Genomic DNA, 27,646 nt, shown 5'->3' with positions numbered 1-27,646 from the left:
AATATAAAGAGGACCATTGGCTATAACGCTCATGTCATAGAAGAGGAACCTTAGTGACCAATGAGCATATGAAAAGATGCCCAAACATGTTAGCAATCAGGATGTGAAAATTAAAAACCAAAGTGAAATACCATTTCGTATCTACTGAATGGATTTAATTGATACTTTAAGTTTTGGTTAGGATGTAGAGTAAAAGAAACTATTATTCTTTGTTTATAGAATATATTAATTGGCCCATCCACTTTGAAAAAAATGACATTATCTAATAAAGTTGTCCCAACAGTTACATTCTTTACTAAGCAATTAGTATAACTCTTATATGCATGAACTGTAAGATATGTTGTAATATTTTTCTTGTAAGAGAAAAAAATTGGACACAACTGTGATATCTCTATCAACAAGAGAATGGGTAAATATATTGTAGTATATTCATACAGTGGAATAAGATACAGAAGTTCTTTCAGCAATCCACCACAACTGGTGGAATCCCAGGAACATACCATTTAAAATCAAAAAGGCACAGGAGCATACAAACAATATGATCCCACTGATATGAGGTTTAAAACCGTTAAAAATAAGTGATACATTGTTTTGCTCTACATATATACAGTAAAACTAAAGAAAAACCAAGAATGATAAAATTCAGCAGAATTACTTTAAAGGGCAAGCAACTGAAATAGAAGCAGGAAAGCACACACACAGAAGATTATTAGAATGTAGTGATACTGCTCCTTTTCTTGAACTAGGTTGTTCATTAGGAGTGGTGATATCATTATTCATATACTGTCTGTATGTTTTATAAATATACTTCCTGCCAACTCAGTATTTAATGAAAAAAGATCTGCCATGTACAATTCTTATATTTAGCAGTTATCTGGATATAAGATGACTATTACCTAGTTCCTGCTCTCTAAGACTTACAAAATGATTTTAAGACTCCATGTCTCAAACTTGCCTCAATGTGACAATCTCATGGCACTTCTTTAAAATTACAGATTTCTCCACCCAACCTCAGACGTAGTGAAATAGAATATGCATTGTATCAGGCGTAGAATTTGGGGAGTTTGTGGGAAGGAGTTAGATGCGATCAGAACTACGGTTGTCCAGCTTAAAGATGCCAGGAAAACTGACCTTTGAGTCCTGGTATTGCAGAGACTTTGTAAGAAAGAATTGCGGCCACAAACCATCAGATAGCCATGAGGAAAGGAGTAGAATTATTCTCTCTCAAAGGAAGTTGTAAAATTGAGACCATATTTATCATTAATTCATAGATAATCCATAGAAATATCATCAGTGATGTTTGTATTGGTTTTACCTTTTCATTTACCATAAATTCTATAACTGTAACTTCTGGTTCTATCTGATCATCTGTTAGCATTTTTGCAATCATGTGAGTCAATTTGTATATGTACACACCATATTTTCCAAGATGCAATTAGTTGTGTAATTATAGAATTATTAAAATAATGATAACATGTGCCACTTTGGTCCCTGTAGTTGTTCTCTTCTGCAGATTAAAAATCCAGGGAAATACAAATCTCTTAGTCTCTTCCCACAGTTCTGTTGGCATCAGAATAAGTGCTTCATTGTTTCCTTGGCAAGTAAAACGAAACTCAGGAAAGGCTGCCAATTTGAAATTGCAGTGACATTTGAATTACAGAGGTCTACTTTGGTCTGTTGACTGTTTAGTTCTGGATCTCAGTGGGAAAAATAAGGATCTTTAGTTCCCTCCTCATATAGAATATATTTATCAGGGACTTAAAGACAGTGGCATTTATGTTTTAGTGAGTAGGTAGCATTTGTTAAGAGGAATCGAATTAGGAATATTGAGTCATGGAAAAATATAGTTTATACTCCCAAGAGGCTTACTATTTTGTTTTGGAAACAATAAATATATATGGTAGAGAGCTTAAAGCACTTTCAAGGCAACCCGTCAAAAGGCCAAATAACCATAGTGTAAAAGAGTCATCTCAACCAAGGACATACAAAATAAGAGTACGAGTTTAGATTTGTGGTTTTCGTATTTATTTGCAAGAAGTTTTTTGTTGTTTTCGTTTGTTTGTTTTCTGTAACCTAGAAGCAGGTCAGTATTGCATATGTTCAAGAAATAGACCAGTTTACCCGCTGGTAGAGTATGTGGAAAGGAATACTAGTTGGACAGTCTTTGAAAAGGTAATTTGAAAAATATTATAGGGACGTTAAAAATCAGCTGAATTTCTAGACCTTTTTCCCCATTAAATAATAACTGGGAAACAGTTCTCCACGAGGCTTTCACATTTCTGAGGCACTGACTGCCCTTTGTTCTGGACTATCAAATGTTAGTATAGCAAACAGTCTTGGAAGAGAGAGATAGTCTTCCCCTCTGGAGCAAGGGACGTTGCCTGTTATAAAAGATGCAGGTTACCCGAGCTCTGGTGTCCTCTTCAGACAGGCCTGCTTGTGCAGGTATCATCTGGCCCTCTTCTTATCACTCTTTGGAAATTGGAGTTTGAGGAATCAACACAAAGATATGATAGTCTATATCAACTAGTACAAAGACCCATTCTGGGTTAGAGGAATGTTCTGACCTTGTTCAGACCACAGTCATAGAGATACACTTGGACACCTAGCTTTTTGAAAGGAAGGGATTTGCAAGTGCCACAGTCAGAAGCCTGGCAAATCCTTAGGGCCTTAGTGAGTTCACTGTGGAGATAATGGAGCAAGGCATATAATGCTTGTTTGAGGAGAAATAGCAACAGTTGGAGTGCCTTTTGACTCAACCCCTCCTGCAGTTTATCATGCCCACTGTAATCACTGAGACACTAAAAGGTCTCCCAAGTTTTTTTGCGGTGTGTCTTGGCTGCTACAAAGGCATATCGGTCCTGTCAGGGAGAGTTCTTTGAGATAGACAAACTCTTATGGGAAACCATTGATGAGTATTTGGGTCCCAACTGGCCTACAGTGCTGATGAAAGTAACCTGCTAAGAGAATAAGAAAGTGTCCCACAAACAGTCTAGCTAAATTCTTACAGTTAGCCTTACCACCTTGGAAAACTTCCCCATCCCTTATGTTCTAACCAAACTTAGGATTGGACTCCAGGTTGAGATGTCCTCCATAACAGTTCCTGCTGTGGGAGTCAAGGCGGTGGCTGTGGGTCAAAGACTCTCCAAAGCTAACTTGGTTGTGTCAGTAATGATGATACCTTATACAGTGCTTCAGGTGGTAGATGTTGGAAGTTTGGTTAAAACACAAGTAACCACTGCGCTGCTCAAAACTGAAAATAAAGGCACCTTGTTACTGGTCCAGAGCTGCCCTCTGCCTCTGTGCCCCTTGATGCCTCCCCTCTCTACTCTAAACTCAGCTGCTGTAAGGAAGAAGGTGACTAGGGGTCAGGATGAGATCTCCTTTGTCCTCCAGAGAGACCAGATGCTATATGAACCCCAGTATGATGGGGCACTTTGGGAGGGAAAGCACTCAACGTCATGGTTGTGTGGATACTGGCTCACAGATCACCATCTCACCTGGTCACACAGTGAGGGAGGGTGCCCAAATTCAACTTATGTCATTTGGGCAGGGTTCACAGTGGGAAGGGAAGCAAAATGGCCTTTTGGTAGAATCCTTCGGGCAGATGGAATGTACTACTGTTCTGGTTTCCACTGCTAAATGTGTAATGGAATTGATGTGTTATCCACCTGCTCTTCTCTGCCCCATTAGTGCCAGTGGAGATTCATTCAGGGATTGCCACATGTAGAACAGTAATAGTAGGACAATAGAGAAAACACTTGCCCTGTTTTCTCCCAGGTGGGCTGGCAGAAACAATATAGAATCGCAGAAAAAGAAGGAGAAATCACAGCTTATTCTAAACACATCATGGCTGCCAGACTACTTGGGCCATTTCCCAACATAACAACACTGCATGCCTGATGCAACAACCAAAAAAAGAAGGAAAAAAAGGCAGCTATTAACTTTCTTCTAAGCTGTTACCGGGACTGAAACAGTGTCTGACCCATGGAGGCCTTGTGAGTCTCTGGTTTAATATTCTCAGTTTGAGATGGGTCAACTTGAACTCACTGACCAATAAGGTTAGAAGGGCCTAACAAACCTTGCTTGTCAAATGGAAATGATAAATTCAAGAAAGCTATCAAGCTCTCCCAGCAGCATCGTAGATTTACATGAACAAGTAGCAGCTTTCCATTTTGTGGAAACTTTATCTGTCATTCTGCCTGTTGAAACAAGGCCACTAGCTCAGTGAGGCCCTCAGTTCATAGAGGTTTCCTTAAATGCCTGGGCTTTGGTTCACTGATGGTTCAGCTAAGCTGTCCAAAGCTGTCTACTGTGCTTTCTAAACAGCACCAGCTATGCAGACCCCAAAATGGACATGGTCATTTTGCTCAATGGGCATAACTCAAAGCCATTCCTATAGGTCTGGACAGTTACTCCTCTTGGTGAACCTTGTTATATGTTTTACTGACTCTTCAGTTGTTGTCAATGACCTAGCAGTTTGGTCTGTCACTTGAAAAATTACAGACTAACAGGCTGAGTTTGGGGCAAATTATGGAAATAGATTGTGGCAATTGGTAAAACTCTTTGGGCTGCTCATATAACTTCACCTTAGGAGTGGTCATAAGAGGCCTTCATGTATTTAAAGAAACACCATCATTAGCTCATGTAGCCCTTAGATGATTCTAGAGATCCTTCTAAAATGAGGCTATTCTTGCTTACTTATGGTTGCTTTCCTAAGTGATAGCTGATTTATTTTTTATATGCATTGTGCAGGCAATTATTCTCAGGGTTGGACTCATTTAATTAGATAAGGTGGAACAAAATTTGTTCCTGACTTTAAGTGATGTGATCAGGGACACCACCTCAATCCTAGAAGGCATTCAGATCAACCTCAACTTGCTGGCCAGGGTTGTTATAGGTGATAGAATTACCCTGAATCCTAGATTTTCTTCTTGTAGGCCAACACCAAGTCTGTACAATCACTGATAACATCCTGCTATATCTGGATTAATACCTTGGGCCGAGTGGAATAAATAAAGAAACTTCAGGAGAAAGCCACCTGATTTTCTAAGGTAGACCCTGTGGTTTATAGGATTTATTCAGCCAGTAGGGTCTGAAAGCCTGGGGAACATGGTTGATCTCAGTTACTGCAAGTTGAACTCATTCTGTTACCTGGACTTCACTTAACAGTGGTCTTAATTATAAGAAATTGACTGAATGGATTTGGTCCTAGCCACTGTGGTCACACTGATCAGTGTAGCTGAGGGAAAATCATAATAATGGAAAAATTCACCAGAAGCCAAAATGGTATAGAAACAAGGGTAGATATCAATTGGGAGACAATTCCTGTATGGGTCTCTGACTTCTCTGTGAATCTTGTGAGCAGAGGTACTCATGGCCTTTCTCTCAGATTACCTTTTTAATGATGTGTGTAGAGTGAGCACCCTTGGAAAATAGAGAGAATGGCTCTCTTTAGGGCACATGACAGACTTGCTTACTACATGTTATAAAAAAAAATTATATGAGTTCCCTCAGTTCAGAATTCTTTTTAGGGGGGGTTATATTTCATGTTTCTCACTCAATGTGATTATGATTAGAAACAACTATCTTAAGAGACTTTCTTCTATGAAAGAAAATGAAACTTTTAAAAAATATTTGGTATTTGAATACTCGTCAACAAATTCAATATAGTAAAATAGTTGGAAGGAGGAAGGATTATAGAGTTTGAGATGGATAGGATTAGGATATTCCTAGAGGGCGCCTGGGTGGCTCAGTCGGTTAAGCGACTGCCTTCGGCTCAGGTCACGATCCTGGAGTCCCGGGATCGAGTCCCGCATCGGGCTCCCTGCTCGGCAGGGAGTCTGCTTCTCCCTCTGACCCTCTTCCCTCTCATGCTCTCTGTCTCAAATAAATAAATAAAATCTTAAAAAAAAAAAAAAGGATATTCCTAGAAAGTAAAATTTAAGAAATTGTGGTTGCAAATTGCTTCAGTAATTGATTATGACAGATTATAGTCCATGTAACTGCTATTCGTCAGTTCTCTTTCTTTTTTGTAACTTGAGTATAGTCAACACATGATGGTACATTAGTCTCAGGTGTACAACATAGTGATTTGACAAATTTATACATATTGCTGTGCTCACCACAAGTGTAGCTCCCATCTGTCACCATACAACCCTATTACAGTACCACTGACTGCATTCCCTATGCTGTACCTTTTATTCCCGTGATTTATTCATTCCATAACTGGAAGCCTGTATTTCCTACTCGCGTTTACCTATTTTGCCCATGTCTCTACCTCCCTCCCCTCTGGCAGTCATCAGTTTGTTACTTGTATTTATGGGTCTGTTTCTGCTTGTTGTTTGTTTGTTCATTAGTTTTGTTTCTTAGATTCCACGTATAAGTGAAATCATATGGTGTTTGTCTTTCTCTGACTGATTACACTTAGCATAATACCCTCTAGGTCCATTCATGTTGTCGCAAATGGCAAGATCTCATTCTTTTTTATGAATGAGTAATATTCCATTATATATATATATATCTATAGAATAGCCTGTGCAATCACTGATAACATCCTGCTATATCTGGATTAATACCTTGGGCCAAGAGGAATAAATAAAGAAACTTCTGGATTAATACCTTGGGCCAAAGGAATAAATAAAGAAACTTCAGGAGAAAGCCTGAAGATATATAGATATATAGATATCTATATATCTCACAGCTTCTTTATCCATTCATCTATCAGTGGACACTTGGGTTGCTTCCATATCTTGACTGTTGTAAATAATGCTGCAATAAATATAGGGGTGCATATATCTGTCTTTTTGAATTTGTGTTTTCTTATTCTTTGGGTAAATACCCAGTAATGGAATTTCTATTTTTAATTTTTTGAAGCATCTCCATACCTAAGGTCAGAATTCTTAACAAAAGATGTTAGTTCCACCCTCTGCTTCATTTTTAGACCATGTTGTCCTGGCACTACCCTGGCTTTGAACTTTGGAAACTATTTCTTATTTTTAGAGTCAAGATGTTCAAAACCGTCAAGTCTTGGTTCCTTTCTGTTTAATGGTCCTCTCAATTTCTCTCTTCGGTCACATTTTACCATAAGCAGCAAGAAGAAATTCGGCAGCACCTTCAACATTTGTTTGGAAATCTACTTAGCTCGATCACTCCATTCACTAGGGACCTTTCCAACTTTCTCCTTATAGAAGGTGATTATGTTGCTAAGCTTTCTGCCACTACACAAGAACCTCTCCCTCACCCCCCGATTCCACTTACAGTGAGTTCAAGGCAATGCAGGCTTGCTTTAACATACTCTTCAGAATCCTCCCAGCCTTCCTTCACTGCCTATTTCCAAAGCCACTTCCTTGTTTTTCTGCATTTGCTATGGCAGTACCCCCTTTCTATTGCTGTATAACAAATTACCACTGCAACTTAGCAACTTAAAATAAGAAATATTGATACATTACAGTATCTGTGGGTCCATTTAACTAGATGCCTCTGATTCAAGATCTGTCCCATGGCTGCAAATAAGGTGTCAGCCAGAGCTGCCGTCATCTGAATGCTCAACTGGGGGAAGATCTGCTTCCGAGCTCACTTGCAGCTGTTGGCAGGACACAGAAGATACACTTCCAAGCTCCCTCATGTGACTCTTGGCACGCCTCAGGTCCTTGCTGGCTGTTGGCCAGAAACATCAGTTCCTTATGATGTAGGCGTCTCCATAGAGCCACGCACAACCTGGCAGATTGTCTGTCAAGAGCGAGAGGACAAAAGAGTTGCAAGTCATAGTCTTTTTGTAAACTAACCTCAGAACGGACACCCCATCACGTTTGTTGTATTCTAGTCATTAGAAGTGAGTCACTAGGTCCAGCCCACATTCAAGGGGGAATGGATTATAGAAGAGCATGGTTACCCAGGAAGAAGTATCATTAGGGGTCATTTTAGAGCCTGTCTACCATAGTGGGAAGTAGAGTCCCTGCTTTTCAGGAGTATACATTCTAAAAGGAAGGGGTAGAAAAAAAAAAAACTAAAGAAGGTATCAAAATACTGTAAAATCAAATGCTAATTTATAAACTACCACAATTGCTAGAAATTTTTGATAAGGCAAAAGATGAGTTCGAGTTATTACAAAAAATTTTATAGGCAAATCTTCAATCTATCTAGTCAGAATTTTAGGAAAAATAATTTGCCAGAGGTATTACCAATTATCTGAGGAGCTGAGTGCTTGAAATCAGGGAACATGGAAGGCCATATGATGTTTCTTGCTTTAGTAGCTAGACAGTAGAATGAAGTGAAATATCAGAGAACATTCTGAGAACAAAGATTGACAAGAAAATTTTGGATGACTTGAGAAATGAGTGTATATCTTGGCCCAGGCATCATGGTGGATGTTTTACATACTTTATTTCTTTGAACCCTCTCAATGCACTATGAGATTGATATCTTTGGGGCCCTTTAATAGAAGAGGAGATGATAGAAGATGTACACTAAAAGACTTGGTGGCTGTCGTTCAACTGTGAAATTGTTTTTTCTCTTTTGGGGCCCTGGTCTGTCCAGCCCCAAAGCCCTTGCTTTTTTTGTTGGCATTGTTGGAGAAGCCAGGGATAGTGAAAATTATCATAGTCATAAAGTGATCTAGTCTTTTAGCATATTCTAAGCACTGTGATTAATACTTTGAAGATATCACTTCTGGAACTTCTCCCTATAGCCTTATGAAGAAGATGCTGTTATTCCCATTATAAAGATGAGCAAAGAGACTAAGTGGCCTAACATTACAAAACTAGGACACACAGAAGTCAACTGACAGAAGATGGAAAGAGAGATGCCTTTGCAGAGAAGAGGATGCTTTTGCTGAAAGCCATCTGGATGGCTGGCACAGATTTAGGAATTTTAAACATTAAAGTGTTAGTTTGAGGTCTTTCTCCTCCACAGAAGAAGCAACTCTCTTCTATTCTCTAACAGAACTGAGTCTGAAAATATATATAACCAAATTCAAATCCAGTAAACAAATTCCAACAAAAACTGCATAATCAAGGCTATTTTTATGATTAGCACCATTTAGTTTCCCGGAATTTACCAGAGCAAACATTGCTACAGCAAAAATTACTGCTAATGGTTGAACCTAACAACAAGAGAAAATCCCCAAAAGGGTCATTTAGGCCCCAGCTGCAGCTGTGCTTCACTATATTTCTTACTTGAAAGCTGAGAATTAACAGGAAAATCAGGTCTCTGCTGTGCTGTGCAGATGTGGCTAGAACTGTATTAATTTATTCAGCAAACATTTGTTTAGTGCCTACTATATGCCAAGCAGTGGGCTAGCCACACTGGGATTGCAGAAATAAATCATACCTGGCACTTTCAAGGAGCTTATAGTTGAACGTGGCTGATAGAAGGCAAACATAAAAACGGCCAGGTTTTGTAAGTGATACAAGGATATAGCAGAAGCATAAAAGGAGTGGATTAGAAGAGTCCTAGGGCAGCAGCTTCATAGGATGAGCTGAGTAGATGGATCTTCATCTTGGATCCCTGGGGCAGGAGGGTGGGGGCCAGTAAGTGAAGACAACAGAGGCCTGGACGTTTTCTTGGTCTTGGGTAGAAACTGATGCCTCCTTCCAAAACTGGGAATATAAGAAGAGGAGCCGGGTTAGGGAAAAGAAAAGTTCTACTTCAGAAATGAACGATTTGCTTATAGAAGGTTCATGTGGCAGGATCTTCTAGGACGTTGTATTTATGAGACCAAAACTTGGCGAATGTCTGGTCACAAGACTCAGATTTAGAGAAGCTGTAGCATATGTTGCTATTGTAGGATTAGCAACACGACCAGCAGCAGCAGCGATTGCTTGTTTTGAGAGCCTACCATGTGCCACACCTTGTATTCAACACAGTACCAGCACCATCTAGATTAATCTCCCGATGACCTTGTGATATATACTAAGGAGCTATTTTTATCCTCACTTCATAGATGAGGACACTGAAACTTAGATCTGGAAGCTAACTTTACCAACATCACAGAGCCAGGGTTTGAATCCAGGCCTACGTGACTTCAAAATCAAGATTGTTTAGTTGGCCTCCACTTAACCAACTCACCAATATAACAGTTAACGTCCCTTCCTTCTGTGAAATCTAAACTGAGATCAACAGCTCTCCTGAGTGCTCAAAGCTCAGGAATGTCTCCATGCTTTTGCTCCCACTAGTCAAAAGTTAGATATTTACTAGCAGGCAGAACCTGTCGGCTGTACTTACTATTCTTGTAATTATGTGTTTTAATAAAATATTAAGTGCTCCGATGTCATATGAGTATAAAGGAAGTTGTGTCCATGAAAATGAGATGAAATGCTTTGGGAAGAGTCAGTAAAGATTCGTAGCTCAAGAAAATTACATATGAGAAGGAAACGTAAAAGAGACAGACCATAAACATCTAAAGGAATTTTGCATTCATTTTGCTTTGCAAGTATCTTTTCCATCCATTTTAAGACCCTGTAGTAATTCTATAGATTGTATGCTATGGTTCTGGTTTATATAAGAAAGAGGGCATGCAACATCAGCAGGCCCATAAGCCAAATCTTTTGAAGGAGATTTCTGTGCACTTGCCCAGGGTGAGCACATTATGAGAGAAAAGGAGAGGACGAAAACTTTGCAGCTCACTAGAGACAGGTGCAAGTCTTCAGAGTGAATTGACTGAAAACATTCAAAGATGTGGAAGGTGAATTTCAACGCAATAGGATTATGCACCAACATTTTTGGCTAGGGAAATACGATAGGAATGTATTCCCATTTTTTATCCTATAAAGCTTTACTTTCTGTAGACTGCAAGCAGCATAGTATAAAAGAAAGAGCATGGACTTTGGAATATGTTAGCTTCAACAACATAACTAATTGTCTGACGTTAGGTAAAGTCTCTGAGTCTCAGTTTCCTCTAATTACAATGGCATAGTAATACCTATATCATACAGTCTTTGAGGAATGTAGTATTGGGCACACAGTAAGTTACAAAGGGATTGCTATTCATTTTTTTGCACCCGTGGGAAAGCAATAAAAAGGTATAAGATGTTAATCAAGAAGGTAGATGAGCTGTGAAAGGGAACCTTTACTATCTCTGTCAATTCTTACACTAAGAACTATTCTCGCTTCCTTTAAAATGGATTTTCAGGTTGGGACAAAAGACTTTCAAGAGTCTCTGTTTACTTGAAAGATACTGAATCTGGCCAGAAATAAAGAGAAGGAGATAGATACCAATGGAAATACTTTGTTGTGGCATATTTTTTTTTTTGATGCAATATTGTCCATCTTCCTCTGTAAATGTCAGATTCAATCCAACTACTTTTGAGGTTTATGAAATTCTGCTAACCTATCATTCCATGTAATTTATTTTCAGATTAACCATAAAAGTGATGTCTATTTTCAATACAGATAGAACAATCAAGAGAACACATTATTTTTAGTCTACTAAATGTAACTTTTTAACTTCTAAATGTTTATGAGGTTCTGTAGTAAATACATTCTTTATTATAAAGCCTATTTATGTTGGGAGTGGTAAATGATCGGCAAGAGAGATTGGCAAGATAGGGTTTTTTTTTTTTTTAAGTTTTTATTTAAACTCCAGTTAGTTAACATACAGTGTATTAGTTCAGGTGTACAATATAGTGATTGAGCACTTCCATACAACACCCAGTGCTCTTGACAACAAGTGCAATTCTTAATCTCCATCCCCTATTTCCCTCATTCCCCAACCAACTCCCCTCTGGTAACCATCACTTTGTTCTCTGTAGTTAAGAGTCAGTTTCTTGGTTTGCCTCTCTCTTTTTTTCCCTTGCTCATTTGTTCCATTTTTTCAATTCCACTTGGCATGATAGTTTTTATTTTATTAAATATTTATTTGAGAGAGTGCACACGCAGTGGGGGAGGGGCAGGGGGAAGGAGAGAAAATCTCATGTAGACTCCCTGCTGAGTGCAGAGCCCCATGCGAGGCCCAGTCCCACAACCCTGAGACGTTGAGATCACAACCTGAGCTGAAACCAAGAGTCAGACACTTAACCAACTGTACCACTCAGGCGTGCTGGCACGATAGTTTTTAAACACCCTATCCAGAACCTCTAAGTGATAAGTAGCATCAAGACGCTAAAAAACATTATCTTGACCTTAGTATGCTTCTAAGACTAATTAGAAAGAGAAAACATTAGTAGGTAGAAAGATGAAAGATAAAAAGAATTTCAGCAGAATTGCAGATAATTTGGATATTGAGGAGAGGAGACTGATAAAGCAAAAAAAAGAATCAAGAGGAAGAATTCTTAATAACTCACATTTATGAACGTAATTTTGATAACTAAAATGGATGACAAAGCCAGAACTATACTTAGAAATAAGAAGTACATATATTGTACATATATTGTATATACCCTAATCCTGTTATTCACTGTAAGAAGTGTTAAAAAATAAAAGTGACAGAATACTGCCTTCTTAACAAATGCCTTTTGCAATTCACTTTTTAAAATATATATATTATTGGGCGCCTGGGTGGCTCAGTCGGTTAAGCGACTGCCTTCGGCTCAGGTCATGATCCCGGAGTCCTGGGATCGAGTCCCACATCGGGCTCCCTGCCCGGCAGGGAGCCTGCTTCTCCCTCTGACCCTATCCCCTCTCATGCTGTTTCTCTCTCTCTCTCTCAAATAAATAAATAAATAAAATCTTTAAAAAATAAAAATAAAAATAAATAAATAAATAAATAATATATATTATTGAAAACCTCCTTAGGGGATTATAGATATTACCAAGGAGGTGCAATAGGCATTCTTGGATATATTCTTTTAAAAATATTTGTTGAGGGCGCCTGGGTGGCTCAGTTGGTTAAGCGACTGCCTCCGGCTCAGGTCATGATCCTGGAGTCCCTGGATCGAGTCCCGCATCAGGCTCCCTGCTCGGCAGGGAGTCTGCTTCTCCCTCTGACCCTCCTCCCTCTCATGCTCTCTGTCTCTCATTCTCTCTGTCTCAAATAAATAAATAAAATCTTAAAAAAAAAAAATAAAAGTATTTGTTGAAATCCTGTTATATGTCAGGCCCCGTTCTAGGTACATGTTTGTCTTCATTCCCTTGCACATAGTGAAGAAGTATTTTCAAGCTGGCAAAGGGAAATCAAGTTGATCATTTCAACTTTATGTATAAAGTGTGCCACATTGACATCAGACTTTAAATTTAGCTTAAGATTTTATGGAGTCATTCAGGAAATTCATCAAATTGATGATGTAGAAGTGAGTTTAATATATCTGGTTTAGGCCTTTATAATTAAGGCGTGGCTTTGCTGCTAGTTGTAATTAGGATTAAAAACAAGCCCACCCAGTCTAATATCTCTAAACCAAAACTTTCATCAAGGTATCAAGATTGTGTCCTTCCCAGCCTTACTACATTTCTATTAATTAACACCACTGGGATTTACAAAATAGCTCTTGGTTCCAAAAATATATATAAATAGGAGATGAGTTAATTTACAGAATATCACAAAAAGTCATACCAAATCTGGAATTAGGGTTCTTCTAAGATCTATAGGATCTAATCATACCAACGAGTGGGAGCTACCTAGAATCAGCAGCCCCCACTGCTCAGCTACCTTCTCCTGCCAGTGCCAGAGACACTCAGAATGGTATTTAGAGCTTACACATCTTCAGACTAGTTTCTGAAGAGTCCAGGAGTTCCGAGTACTGAGGGAGCTATTTCAGCCCAGAGATACACTGAACTTACTTCTATACGCAATGCCACCGAAGTCAAGGTCCTCATGACACTAGCCTTCATGTGAGGAAGTAGTGTCTGCAGGATGCTGAGGCAGTTTGTCCATCCTGGTCAGATTCCTCACCGGAAGTTGTGCCTACTTCTGGGCTCCATAATTTAAAACAAGTGTGGAGAATTTCGAGAGAAGCCTGAGCAGAGGCACAAAGACAATGACAGAGAATGAGACCTAGAGGAAACCAGAATTATTTTACTTGGAAAGGAGAAATCAGGACGGCAATTTAATAATGGTCTTTCATACATAAGGAGTTACTACACTGAGGTTAATGACCAGATTTCCTTCATGTGCGAAACAGTAAAAGAAATAGGATTTCAGCTTTCGTAAGAAGGATATAGTATGGAACCAAAGGAAAAAAAAAAAACAGCAATCAGATACTAAGCCTATTTAATCAAAGGAATAGATCATTCCACACACTTTATGAAAGTGTTTTTAAAGGCAATCTGATTTCCTGTCTGTTTTATATATTATATAGAATGCTACCTGAAAGAACAAGGACACATTAAATGAACTTGGTTTTGCGACCCTGTGAATCCATGATTTATCTTTAAATTATATCATAAGGTATAGATTCCAAACAATTGTTTTGAATTAGAGCCTCCTAGCTTGGTCCTGACAAGAGAGGAGCTACTTTCTAATAATGTTAAGGAAGTTAGTGGTATGGAGGATCATTTATTCCAGGGACCATGTACTCACATAGCTACAGGGGCCTGTGGGTACCAGGAAGGAGTGAAGTTAACAGCATACAATACGGAGTTACGAAAGTTCTGGTGTATTTGAAGGTGTGGGACCCATCCCAAAGGGGCAACCACTGCTGACTAGCCAGTTGTCTTCACGGCACAACATACCCATATTGCCAGATCTTTGGCTTTCTCAAGAAAAACTGGAAATCTAGAATCTCATGTGATTTTTTTATTTAACATCAACAAAATACTAAGATTTATCAAAATGCTATGTAGGCAAAGCAATACACTTCTGTGGGCTATAAGTTAGAAACCTCTGTTTTCCTATAGGTCACCAACACATTAGTTAGCAAACAAAACAAAGCTGATTGAACTCTAAAGCTTAGGAGAATCCATCTGCTAAACCTTCGTAAGGCTTACTTAAGGTCCTTTCCAGCTCTGTGAATCTTTTGAACTCCCCTTCCTTCTTACCTGCTCTCAGTATTGGGTGACTTATTCACACAGTGGTGGGGATTTATAGAAATTACTTATTTTCTTTAGCAATATAAGTTTATTTCGCAAAACCATCACATACTTAGATGGAAAACAACTTTTGTTGCTATACTAAAGATGCTGCTGATGCTATTAGATTTTTAGGAGTGCACTTACATATGGCATAGACATGTCACTTTGGATCTTTGAACTAACATTTGTTTATAACATTGGCTGCATGAGGCATGCTTGACTTAAAAGCCTACTCACACTTCACCATTTGGTGACATATTTTATTTCTCTTTTATAAAATATTTTCAATTAACCCACTTCTACCTGGGGTAAGGATAGCTGGATCTCTGAAATTCCCTTCCTTTCAGACAGGAGAATATGCCACAGATGAAGAGGAGGATGAAGTAGGACCTGTTCTTCCTGGCGGTGACATGGCCATTGAAGTCTTTGAGCTGCCTGAAAATGAGGACGTGTTTTCCCCATCAGACCTGGACACAAGCAAGCTCAGTCACAAGTTCAAAGAGGTAAGTTGCTGATCTGCAAAATACTTTTCTATACCTTTCCATGTTATTATTAAGTCTGTATTTTTGTTTGAAAAATGTATTGAGAAAAATCAGTTTTCAAAAGAAAGCCTTTTGATAACAGATTGTCTTGACTTTCATTGAATTTCAAGGTAAAATTTAAGTAGATCTCATTCCACAATCATTAACTTTTAAATGCTTGTTATTTGTTACAGTGATAGTTTATGACTGGTCTGTTCTTCCATATTTTCAAGCTGTAGCTTAAATGTGCAATTTTCGTGATAAGTTCAGGTTATATTTTTTCAGTTTTATAGAATTTGGGGGACCTGATGTTAATCTTTCCTCCAAGGCAGTAATTTCTTAGAAAGGTTTTTTTTTTTCTTTTCCTAAAATAGACAAGATCCCAAAAGGAATCAAATGACATACCTAAGTAGTTTAATTGAAGAAATTAAAGTTTAATGAATGAAATTTGAACAGAGTTAGTGGAACTACCCAGGGATGGCGAGGTGCACAGGGACTGGTAATAGCAGGAAGTTGTTGCAACTTCCTCCCGAAAGAAGGTCTTAATGGGTAAAGAGGAAAAGAGATTCTTCCCCCACCGCCCTCCCAAAGAAGGGCATGTTTATAAGATGCAGCCACTGCCAAAAACTACATTTGGGGACAAGGGTGATATACACTCAGCCCCTTCTCTCCTCCTGCGAATGCCTCCAATCGGCCAAACACAGGCAGGAGTCTGACGAGGTCAGTCTCCCGAGGCAGCCACAGTCAGAAAAGGGCCAAGAATGGATCCCAAAAGGGCAGATAGATGCAGGTAACACATACATTCGTCTTCCAAATTAACCACTCAGAACTCCAACATGTAAAACAGCAACAGTGATGAGTGGGTCCCAAACAGTTTATTCTTCATTGTTTTAGGAAACACCCTCCATTGTCAGGCAAGTGTGTCATTATCTACAGCCTCCCCACAATAACCCTGAGGCACTAAACCTCTCTGGTTTCGGGCCTGTTAGGGACTTGACCATTTGGAAGAAAAAGTTCTCCTATACGTGAAGAACAGGTTGATCACTGCAAATGTGTAATTTCTAATTTTATTTCTGATTTCTAATTTTCTTTCATTTATAATTTCTAATTTGGATGTATCATAAATAGTTCAGTTTTATATATTCTGATGTTATACCTACCATGCCTAATATATTGACTTGCCTTTTTAATTTCTTATGATAAACTTATACTTGTGAGACCAGTATCAAAGTGAATGTACTTTTAAAATGTAAGTTTTTATTTAAAAAACCTTAGGTTTATTATAGAATTTTGGAAAATGCACGTTTGTATAAATGCCAAAAAAATCATTCATGAGCCTAATTTTGTGGTATTTGGGATTACACAGTACATACTGGGTTAAATTCCTACTCTTGATACACGTATAATTGTATTATTAGGATTTTCTCATGTCATCAAATGTTCTTCCATAAATGATGTTTATTTACTGTAGGTATCTCTTATCATTGATCTACTTACTTTTTTGTCTTGGAACATTTCCTTTGTTTCCAGGTCTTAAAAAATTATTATTCTTAAAAGTCACACTGCAGTCGATATGTGTGTACTTATCCTTAGGATAATTTCTCACCATGGAATTATTAGATCAAAGAATATGAGTATTTGGGGGACTTGTGGTACTTCCAAGTTGCCACCAGAATGGCTTTTCTTGGTGATAGAGAAATTTGTTTATGCCACTCAGTGTGTTCAGTGCCCGTTTCTCTCCCACCTATTATTATTTGTTAGGTTGGACCATTTCCATTTGTATAGTTCACAGAGTCCTTGAGGCAAAATACGTGGGTTTTCCAGATGATTTATGACTATTCCTAGTTCTAAATCAGATACAAACATCTTGGGGACAAAAGAAATACACTATTCTATAATGATCGCAAAACTCAGAATTCCCTTACAGTAGGAGTAGCAAGACTTATCTTAGGGCTAGTTCTTATAAAGGCTTTCTGCATTAACTGATTATCTTCAAACCAAAGAGCAGTGCAGAAAAAGAAAGTTCTACTGGAAGTGGCTGAGTGCAAGGAAGAGGCAATCTAGGGACCTGTTTCTCTGCAGCTCTGATTTGGCCCATGAATACAGGTTATCTAGGAAAGTAGATGGACCATTTGTTCTTTAAAAAAATCTTCCTGGAATGTTGTAGCTCTCAATCTAGCTTTGAGGCGGTGAAGTCTAAGTAGTATATCTGGGCAAAAGCCTCTAATACAGCTTTTCCATGTTGCCAAGTGAGTATGGCCCTACTTTTTGATAGATAATTGAGCTGGAAGTGGGGTCCACATTCTTTTATGGAAGCTAAAGAGTATACAAAGCAGAAACAGTATATGGAAGGTTATATCCTCCATTTTCTGAATTGAGCCAAGGACTCTGTGCTCTGTAAATACTGTTTGAGGTGTACTCCATTTTGAAGACAACTGCATGGTCTAGACCCAGGGGTTGGCAAACTGTGACCTATTGGCCAAACCTAACCCACTGCCTTTTGTTGTGAATAAATTTGTATTCAGTACTGCCATGGTTATTTAGTTATTTAGTTACTGTTTGTGGCTGCTTTTGTGCTACCATAATAGCCAAGTTAAGTAGTTGCACAGAGACCATGCGACCTGCAAATCCTAAATTATTTGCCATCTGGCTTTTTGCAGAAAATGATGGTTGACTGCTGTAGGCCACTGTGCGATCTGGACCTATTCTGTGTGACACAGCTGATTTATTTTTAGCCTGAGTAACCGAATCTGTAGTTTTCTTTTAATATGGGATTTTAAGAACTGGAGGTTTGTCCTCACCTCAAGGTCAAGCAAACACTAAATTATTTCACTTCTGATTCTTGTATTCTCTTTTATTATATATTTAACATATTAATATATTCATTTCTTGAGGAGATTGCCACTGAGTATCGGTGGCATTTGTCACAACATTTGTGTCTTTTTAAAATTTTTTTTTATTCTTATGTTAATCCCCATACATTACATCATTAGTTTTAGATGTAGTGTTCCATAATTCATTGTTTGTGCATAACACCCAGTGCTCCATGCAGAATGTGCCCTCCTCAATACCCATCACCAGGCTAACCCATCCTCCCACCCCCCTCCCCTCTAGAACCCTCAGTTTGTTTTTCAGAGTCCATCGTCTCTCATGGTTCGTCTACCCCTCCGATTTCCCCCCCTTCATTCTTCCCCTCCTGCTACCTTCTTCTTCTTCTTCTTTTTTTTTTCTTAACATATATTGCATTATTTGTTTCAGAGGTACAGATCTGAGATTCAATAGTCTTGCACAATTCACAGTGCTTACCAGAGCACATACCCTCCCCAGTGTCTATCACCCAGTCACCCCATCCCTCCCACCCCACCCCCCACTCCAGCAACCCTCAGTTTGTTTCCTGCGATTAAGAATTCCTCATATCAGTGAGGTCATATGATACATGTCTTTCTCTGTTTGACTTATTTCGCTCAACATAATACCCTCCAGTTCCATCCACGTCGTTGCAAATGGCAAGATCTCATTCCTTTTGATGGCTGCATAATATTCCATTGTATATATATATACCACATCTTCTTTATCCATTCATCAGTACATTAAAAGGATTATTCACCACGACCAAGTGGGATTTATCCCTGGGCTGCAAGGTTGGTTCAACATCCGCAAATCAATCAATGTGATACAATACATTAACAAAAGAAAGAACAAGAATCATATGATCCTCTCAATAGATGCAGAAAAAGCTTTTGACAAGGTACAGCATCTTTTCTTGATCAAAACTCTTCAGAGTATAGGCATAGAGGGTACATACCTCAATATCATAAAAGCTATCTATGAAAAACCTACAGCGAATATCATTCTCAATGGGGAAAAACTGAGAGCTTTCCCCCTAAGGTCAGGAATGTGGCAGGGATGCCCACTATCACCACTGCTATTCAACATAGTATTGGAAGTCCTAGCCACAGCAATCAGACAACAAAAAGAAATAAAAGGCATCCAAATTGGCAAAGAAGAAGTCAAACTCTCACTCTTTGCAGATGATATGATACTTTATGTGGAAAACCCCAAAGACTCCACCCCAAAACTGCTAGAACTCATACAGGAATTCAGTAAAGTGGCAGGATATAAAATCAATGCACAGAAGTCAGTGGCATTCCTATACACCAACAACAAGACAGAAGAAAGAGAAATTAAAGAGTCAATCCCATTTACAATCGCACCCAAAACCATAAGATACCTAGGAATAAATCTAACCAAAGAGACAAAGGATCTGTACTCAGAAAACTATAAAATACTCATGAAAGAAATTGAGGAAGATACAAAGAAATGGAAAAACGTTCCATGCTCATGGATTGGAAGAACAAATATTGTGAACATTTGTGTCTTATACACTGCCACTTTCACAGTTTTAAATTTCTTTATGTGATTAACATAAATGCCTAAATATTTACAGCACTAGATATTTTTCACAAGCTTATGTACAAGATGTAGGATGGAGATGGAGAATCATGTGTATTGGAGTCTGTACAATGTCTCCTATTACAGAGGGTTCTCTTAATTACATTATATCAAACAAGTACATGTTGTACTCTTTGAGTAAAGCACATTAGACTGACATTATCTCCATCAGTCCTCCTTTTGGCCTGTTACCTGTCTTCCTACCAGCCTCTCAGCTCCTCTGTTTTTGCTCACTCTTGTATCCTGTTTTCTCATAGTTCTTGACATATGGCTAGTGGTTAAATATTTGGTGAATGAATGGCATAAAGCATATGCTGGAAGTTGTTGTATAATTCAAGACAGGTACCTAATTTAATTTCTCCCAAGTAGTTGACAAGATAGCTAGTACTTTTATTAAATGCTCATTTCCGCATTTCTCTCTGCTTGGAAGGCCAGCATTATTATCTACAGAATTGGTTCCTTTACACTCTGGCCTGCTTTTGGCCTTTATATTCTGTTCTGTTTTCTCATTCTTTAGTGCAATGCTGTTAGAATGTATATTAAAGGGGAAAACATTGATGGAATAAATCAGATTCATCTAACTCTTCAAAAATTCCTGTAGTGTTCAACCTATTCAAGAAAACATTTGAATCACTTTATTAATTCCCTTGGAAAAACTTCTTTGCATTTTTATTGTAATTACATTGAACTACTAAATTAACTTGCACAGAGCTGGCGTTTTTATCACATTGACTCTTTTAATCCAAGTTTATGGAATGTATCTGTTCAATTCAAGTCTTTTTTTCTGACCCTCTCTGAAATTTTATAGTCCCCTCCATTAGTTACACAAGCAGCCACCTATAAGTAACAGAACATCTAACTAGAGTGGATTAATCAAAAGCTGCCACAAAGGTTACATTAGCTTCAATATAAGTTAAAATGTTTTCTCTATTTTCCTATTTTCAGAAACGACTTTTGTAAGAGAGACTTAATGACTTGCATAAAATAGAAATTTCCGTTCCCTAGAAGTTTATTATTACTCAGCTATAAAACCATCTGTGCCTTTGTGGAGGAAGATTTTAAAAACCTTTTATAAAGCTATTACTCTCTTCAAGTTTTCAAGTTTTTCTTGGGCCAGTTTTGGTATTGTGCATTTCTCAAGAAAGTTCTGTATTTCCTCTAAGCATTCATATTTTCTAACATTTTTATATATAGTTTTTAAATACTGAAATCTTTACTATCTATAGTTATTCTTGTTTCATTCTTTCTTTATTTGAATATTTTTTAGTTATTTTCTAGAATTTTCATCTGTCTTGTTAACCTTTAGATTCCTAATTTTTTTTTTAAAGATCTTTATTTATTTATTTGTCAGAGAGAGAGAGAGCGAGCACAAGCAGGGGGAGCAGCAGAGGGAGATGGAGAAGCAGACTCCCCGCTGAGCAGGGAGCCCGATGTGGGACTCGATCCCAGGACCCTGGGATCATGACCTGAGCCGAAGGCAGACGCTTAACGACTGAGCCACCCAGGCGTCCCTAGATTCCTAATTTCTTAAATTAAAAAGTACTTATTATTTCCTACCAGTATCTTAATTTTTCCTCCTTTCTTGTTGCAGTATTGATCAATTGCACTTAGTACATTTATTTCTGATAATTCTTACATTCTGATAAATATATTTAAAGCTATACTTTTTCTAAATACTGATTTTTAGCTACATGTTACAATTTTTTACATTTAGGATGCCATTGTCCTTTACATGTAATTTCTCTTGGGATTTCCTCTTTTTTTTTTTTTAAGATCTTATTTATTTATTTGAGAGAGAGAGAATGAGCAGGGGTGAGGGGTAGAGAGAGAGAGAGAAGCAGAATCCCTGCTGAGCAGGAAGCCTGATGACGTAGGGCTTGATCCCAGGCCTCAGAGATCATGACCTGAGCCGAAGGCAGATGCTTAACTGACTGAACAGGCACCCCAAGATTTTCTCTTTAATACTAGAATGATTTAGTGATATATTTTACTTTCCAGACATATGTAGCTTTATTTTGTTATCCTTTTGTTACCAGATTTTAATTTTATCACATTCTGGTCAGAAAACATATTCCATATGATAGCTATTTAGAATTTTCAAGACTTCTTTTGTAGCTTAATTCATAAATAATTTTGTTTAAGTAGTCCTCATGCATGCAAAAATTTTGCACACATATTTTGTGCTTGACTATGAAATTTATATGCTTTTCATTTATGTAAATATGATTAATAATAGAAATATACTTTCTTCTCTGTAGCATGGCTTAGATTTTTGTCTGTTTGATCTACTAATTCTGAAAAGCATACGTTAAAATCACAAACTACAGTTATTTTTTTCCTTCCTATAATTCTGTCAGTTGTGGTTTCATATATTTTAAATCTTTGATATCAGCTGCATATATGTTCGGGACTGTTACAACTTTGTGATTTATTGTAACATCTGTCTTGTCCCTTATGATGCATTTTACCCCAAATTTTATTTTCTCTGATAGTAAAACTTCATCACTGCCTTTCTCTTGCATCATGTTTGCTTCACAGCATCTATTTTTTCTATCTTTGTTTTTAGCGATACCATAGCCTTTTGTTCAAATATGTTTCCTTTAGCCAACCTATTCTTAAATCTTATTCCTAACTACTCTGGGAGTCTTTGTCAGTTAATTCATGAGTTTAACCCACTTACATTTACCTGAATCACTTTAATATTAGAACTTAGAGTTGCCACCTTATTTTATATTTTATATTGACTTGTTTCCTTTTTTATCTTTTACCTACTTGCCATTAGATATATCAAATTTTCATCTGCTGCTTAAAAGTTATACATTTTCATTCTGTCATTCTAGAGATTACACATGAATAACTTTGACTCAGTCTTAGGTATTTTCCCCTAGGAACACAGAATGCAGATCAATGGCTATATCTACCATTTAACAAAATAATAGCTATAGCATACTCTCATCTGCCTTTCATCCCCTCTTCAGTTTTTTAGATATACTTATAGTTATGCCTTTTACAAAATAATTAGTTCTAACTCACCTATACGTCTTCCTAACTCTTATGTGATTTCAGTGCTGTCCTGATGTTAATTCAAAAACATCATTTTGGTGCTACTACTTTATCACATGGCACCAAAGTTTAAGTTAGTGGCCAGGATGTCTAAACTTTAGGAGAATGGAATAGATTGTCCCTGATTTACTCCAGATGCAGGTTTACCCAGTCACATGTATAAGATGAAAGATTAATTAGATTGCTTTCTCCCGTTCCTGGTTACGGACACTTGCCTGCTTCAAGTACTTATTTTTTCCAAACATATCTAGAAACACCTATGTGCTATCTCTTAAGAATTTCTTACAGATTTTTTTGTTAATTGATGAATGAGACTTTTTTTTTTCCTTTTTGGCATCTCCAGAGTTGCATTCAGGAAAAGCAGTAAATAGTTTCTGTGAGTGTGTGATGTATTGCACTGACTGTTGGCCCCTCCTAATTCAGTCATTTTATCTTTATTTTTTTATTCATTCCATCATTCTGTTATCCTTTGGAATGTTTGATTTCTCTTATTCTAAGTTATGGCAATAAATGCTTAATTTACTGTAATACTTTATTGTTTAAACATGAAAGCACTTAAAACTATGAATCTCTGTTTAGCTAAGTCTTTGGCAACATCTTTGAGTTTCAGGATTCATTCTTGTCATCATTTTACAAATAGTCTATATTTTTCATCTTTAAATGTTTTTATTTTCTCTTTGACTTGAATAATTGAGGAAACAGTTTTTAATTTGTAACTTTTATTATTAATCTAATGTTTTGTTACATTGTGGTCAGATAATATTGTCTATAAGTTTTGATTTTTTTTAAAGTGGTGCTCTATTATAGATTAATACGGGTATTTGTGATAAAAGTGATATTATGTGTTTTCCACCTTCCGTATCCTTATCATTTTTCCTGTTTAACCTACTGAACTGAGACCCGTATAGTAAAATTACACCTCATTTTGTGCCTAGTAGCTTTGATTATCTATTTTAATGTTATGTTGAAAGCATATAAAGTATGACTTAAAGATTTTTTATCTTTAAATATTCTTTGTTGGTAATAATCTGACTTCTACTTTTGTTTGTAGTTGCTGGATAAACACACTTTTGTAAACATGTGTATGTACCTGCTTTTATAATGTAAATTTAATTTAAGTACTTTGGTTTTATTGTAAATTTTGAAAATATTATCTTGGAGCTCCTTTAGTACAAAACTTCAGCAACTTAAGTTTATTGTTATAATTATTCAGAGTTTAATTTATCTCATATTTTATGCTTTATGTTTCCTTTATGTTTATTGATTTTTGGTAAGGATTATCTTTAAGTTTTTAAAAACTCTTTTCTATTTCTGTAATTTTCAAACTTAAGAACAAAACAATACCATGTGGATGTTCTAAAACAATATCATTTGAATCTTTTTGATAAATCTTGGTTTCTAAGACAGGATTGTTGTTAAAATATAATTGTTACATTTTCAGGTAGCTTTATAATACTATGTGCAATAAATAGTTAGACTCTTGGCTTACTCAGTTTCAACTGTTATTCTCTCCACACCAGAATTTCTCATTTCTCAGAGTATATCCTTAAGTAATTTATTAAGTACTCATGGAGGTTATAGCTTTCATGGCCTTCCTATACTGAGAATGGGAAAATCTAATTTTCATATCATAGGAATAATAATTAGTTGGGTTTAATATTTTGATTCACAACATTTTTTTCCTGACAGTCTGGTAGGGCAGGCTTCGCTGTTTTGAACTAGGTGCATACTGTAAAGAAAAAGTGTAACGCCAACCTGACATTTGGATACTTGTATTATTTTAGTCCTGTATTTTATATTTTTATCACAATTTCTTCAAGTAGGCCTCCTTTCATTGAGTTTTTTTTTTTCTTTTAATTTGCTTTCCTTGTTTTATGCTTGTGTTTTGGTTTAGTTTGAGTTAATATTTTCTTTAGTTTCTGTTATTTTTTTCTCTGTTGCTGTTTCTTTTCTGGAAACACTTTGTCTTCTGTATTAATTATCTTATTCATATTTTCTTTTCTATTTTTTCTATCTGAGGTTGTTCTCAAATGTGTCCTCTCATATCAATGATTCAGTTTTCTGTAGTGTTAAATATGCTTTTAACTTCAAATTCATTTATGCTTTTTAGCACCTCTAACATGATTTAATTCCCTTAAAACATTTTTAGTTTCCCTACTCTCTATCCATTCTTTGTGCTCCTTCACTTTCTATCCCGGTAGTCCAGAGAGTTACCTTAAAGTATTTTTACTTATGGGATACCTCACTTTCCCAGTTTACTTATTTGAGTTTTCAAGTTGATATTCTTTTTACCTTCACTTAAAATATTTAGTAACGGCTCAGTTTTGCCTTTTTCTCCAGTATTTATCTGGAAATGAGGCAAAAACTTGTTTGTATAGTCAGCTGTCATCCACTTCTTAAATTATGCATTGCATTTCTAGCCTCACATCGGGAAGACATATCTGTGTGCCTCGCTTCCTTTGTGGTTGCTGTTTTCTGGTGGTCTATCACCTAGTGCAGTTCTCTGCACGTAGGTGAGATACTTCCAAATCTTGCACTCAGTTCTCGAAGTTAAAGGAAAAAAAAAAAAATATTCCCTGCTCTCAAAACCTTTACTATGACCACCTATATCTATATTGCTCCACTTTCGGGTCTGGAGCTCAAAGTGTGCAGTGTGCACTATTCAGCCACCTTCCTTCACTCTTTTCCTATTCTGGTAGTTGCTTTCTGAATGAATGTGGAATCCTGAGAGAGTTGGAGAACCTGGTTTGAGGACAGTTCCTGGGAAAGACAGTAGAGGTTGCCCAGCTTTCTCACTGGATAGACTTGGGATCTCCAGCAGTCATTGAGGTTGGACAAACCATCCCTCTGTCTTTGGAGTGAAGCTTGGATGCTTTTCTTAATTCAACTTTGTGACTCTTTCATATTCTAGTAATAGGTGTTAAGTTTAGTGTCCATTTGAACTTGTGAGGTTTTTTTTTTAAGATTTTATTTATTTTTTCAACAGAGAGAGACACAGCGAGAGAGGGAACACAAGCAGGGGGAGTGGGAGAGAGAGAAGCAGGCTCCCTGCCGAGCAGGGAGCCTGATATGGGCCTCGATCCCAGGACCCTGGGATCATGACCTGAGCCGAAGGCAGACGCCCAACGACTGAGCCACCCAGGAGCCCCGAGGTTTTTTTTTTTTTTTTTTTTTTTTTAATGTGACTGGAAATTTAGTGGGGAAAAGGAAGAGGCTGAATCAGAAACTGCTGGTCAGGAGACATTTAAACCAGTTGTCTAATGTTTCCCTTCACGCTCCTCCTCAGTGGTCGTGGGGGTCTTGAGGGAAAAAATGGGAGTCTAAAAACTGTGCTATTTTACTTCACTTAAGTCATAGAAAATGCATGAAAAATTATCTAGAGAAAGTTGTAAATGCCTCAGATAATACTATAAAGCTATCTCTATGGAACTTTCCATTAACATGTAGAGAAGCTATAAAATAGTTTATCTAAGATAGTGTACTTAGCAGCAAACAGGTATTTCTTTAAAAAAGAAACTGTAATTACATGCTTTCACCTACATCCATTTTCATCTACATCATTAATAACTAGTTTATGAATACCTACTTGGAGAGTGACCTTGTTGTAGCTCATCCTAGCCTACATATGCTGCAATTAGTGGTACCATTCAGATTAGATTATTATACTATTCAATCACCCAACTTCAGCTAATTTTGCATAAACTATTCCCTGAGAAAAACACTTGGCAGTGTAAAGATTGGTAGCATATATAAAGCTTTGAGCAGAAATTATAAAGGAATATGACATAGCTTCATTTTAACAGCACCTGGGTATAGGCAAAAACAGCTCTGATTCCTTCATTTGTGGTGCCTCCCCTGTCATAGGTAAGACAAACTTCAATCAAATAATCACAAAGATAATTATAAAAAGTTTGATTCCAATGCTGAACCCACTTTATAAAGTTCTATGCAAATATCATTTATTATTTCCCTTGTAAAGTAAGAACAGAGAAGGTTGCTCTTATCTGATTGTAAGATCTCTAGCACTAGAGAGCTCTTAAAATCTTTGCTGCAAAGATAGTATTTTGCACTTTCTAAAGAAAAATGTTTTCCATTCTTGCACAGGATAGGTAAAGAAAGTGTAGAAGTTCAGTCTTGCCATTTCTGTTTCTGCATAAGGATGTTTCTATTTCTAGCACAGTTATATTTGGATTGCATTGATTCAGTGATAGGGTACATGTTCTGTATTCATCTTTTGAAAGAAATAAACAAAATGTACACAGCCAGGGGCTCCTGGGTGGCTCAGTTGGTTAAGAGACTGCCTTCGGCTCAGGTCATGATCCTGGAGTCCTGGGATCGAGTCCCGCATCGGGCTCCCTGCTCGGCGGGGAGTCTGCTTCTCCCTCTGACCCTCCCGACCCTCCCCTCTCTCATGTGCTCTCTCTCTCTCAAATAAGTAAATAAAATCTTAAAAAAAAAATGTACACAGCCGGTACACCTGCCGAGTGTTATGTAAGAGCTGCTGTTCTCTGTAGGAGGCACGTGTTTACTTGTGCTGTGATCCCAGGGTGGACATCTTTGGCATTCATGTTAAAAGATGACAGAAGAGATGAGATTGGTCTTTTAAGTTAAGACACTGACCTGCAATCCTTAACCTTTTCTTTTTATTTATATCCTCTCTTCCCAAG

At 37.4% G+C, this 27,646-nt stretch overlaps 1 protein-coding gene across 9 annotated transcripts in view; it reads left to right on the top strand.

Moving 5' to 3' along the window:
- The window catches only part of PPP1R9A (protein phosphatase 1 regulatory subunit 9A), a 299,999-nt gene that overhangs the window by 215,691 nt on the left and 56,662 nt on the right, over positions 1-27,646 (top strand). For all 9 annotated transcript variants that reach the window (XM_064575255.1, XM_064575254.1, XM_045864680.3 and 6 more), the window contains one exon: positions 15,291-15,446. In XM_064575255.1, the coding sequence (XP_064431325.1) occupies positions 15,291-15,446 (156 nt within the window). The remainder of the gene's footprint in view (positions 1-15,290; positions 15,447-27,646) is intronic.

The sequence above is a fragment of the Mirounga angustirostris genome, unplaced genomic scaffold, assembly GCF_029215605.1.
Source record: "Mirounga angustirostris isolate CCGP_5_RB_7025 unplaced genomic scaffold, mMirAng1.0.hap1 SCAF_12, whole genome shotgun sequence".
In the NCBI taxonomy this organism is placed as follows: Eukaryota; Metazoa; Chordata; class Mammalia; order Carnivora; family Phocidae; genus Mirounga; species Mirounga angustirostris.
Note: the sequence above shows the minus strand (reverse complement) of the source record. Positions and strands in the feature narration are given on the sequence as shown.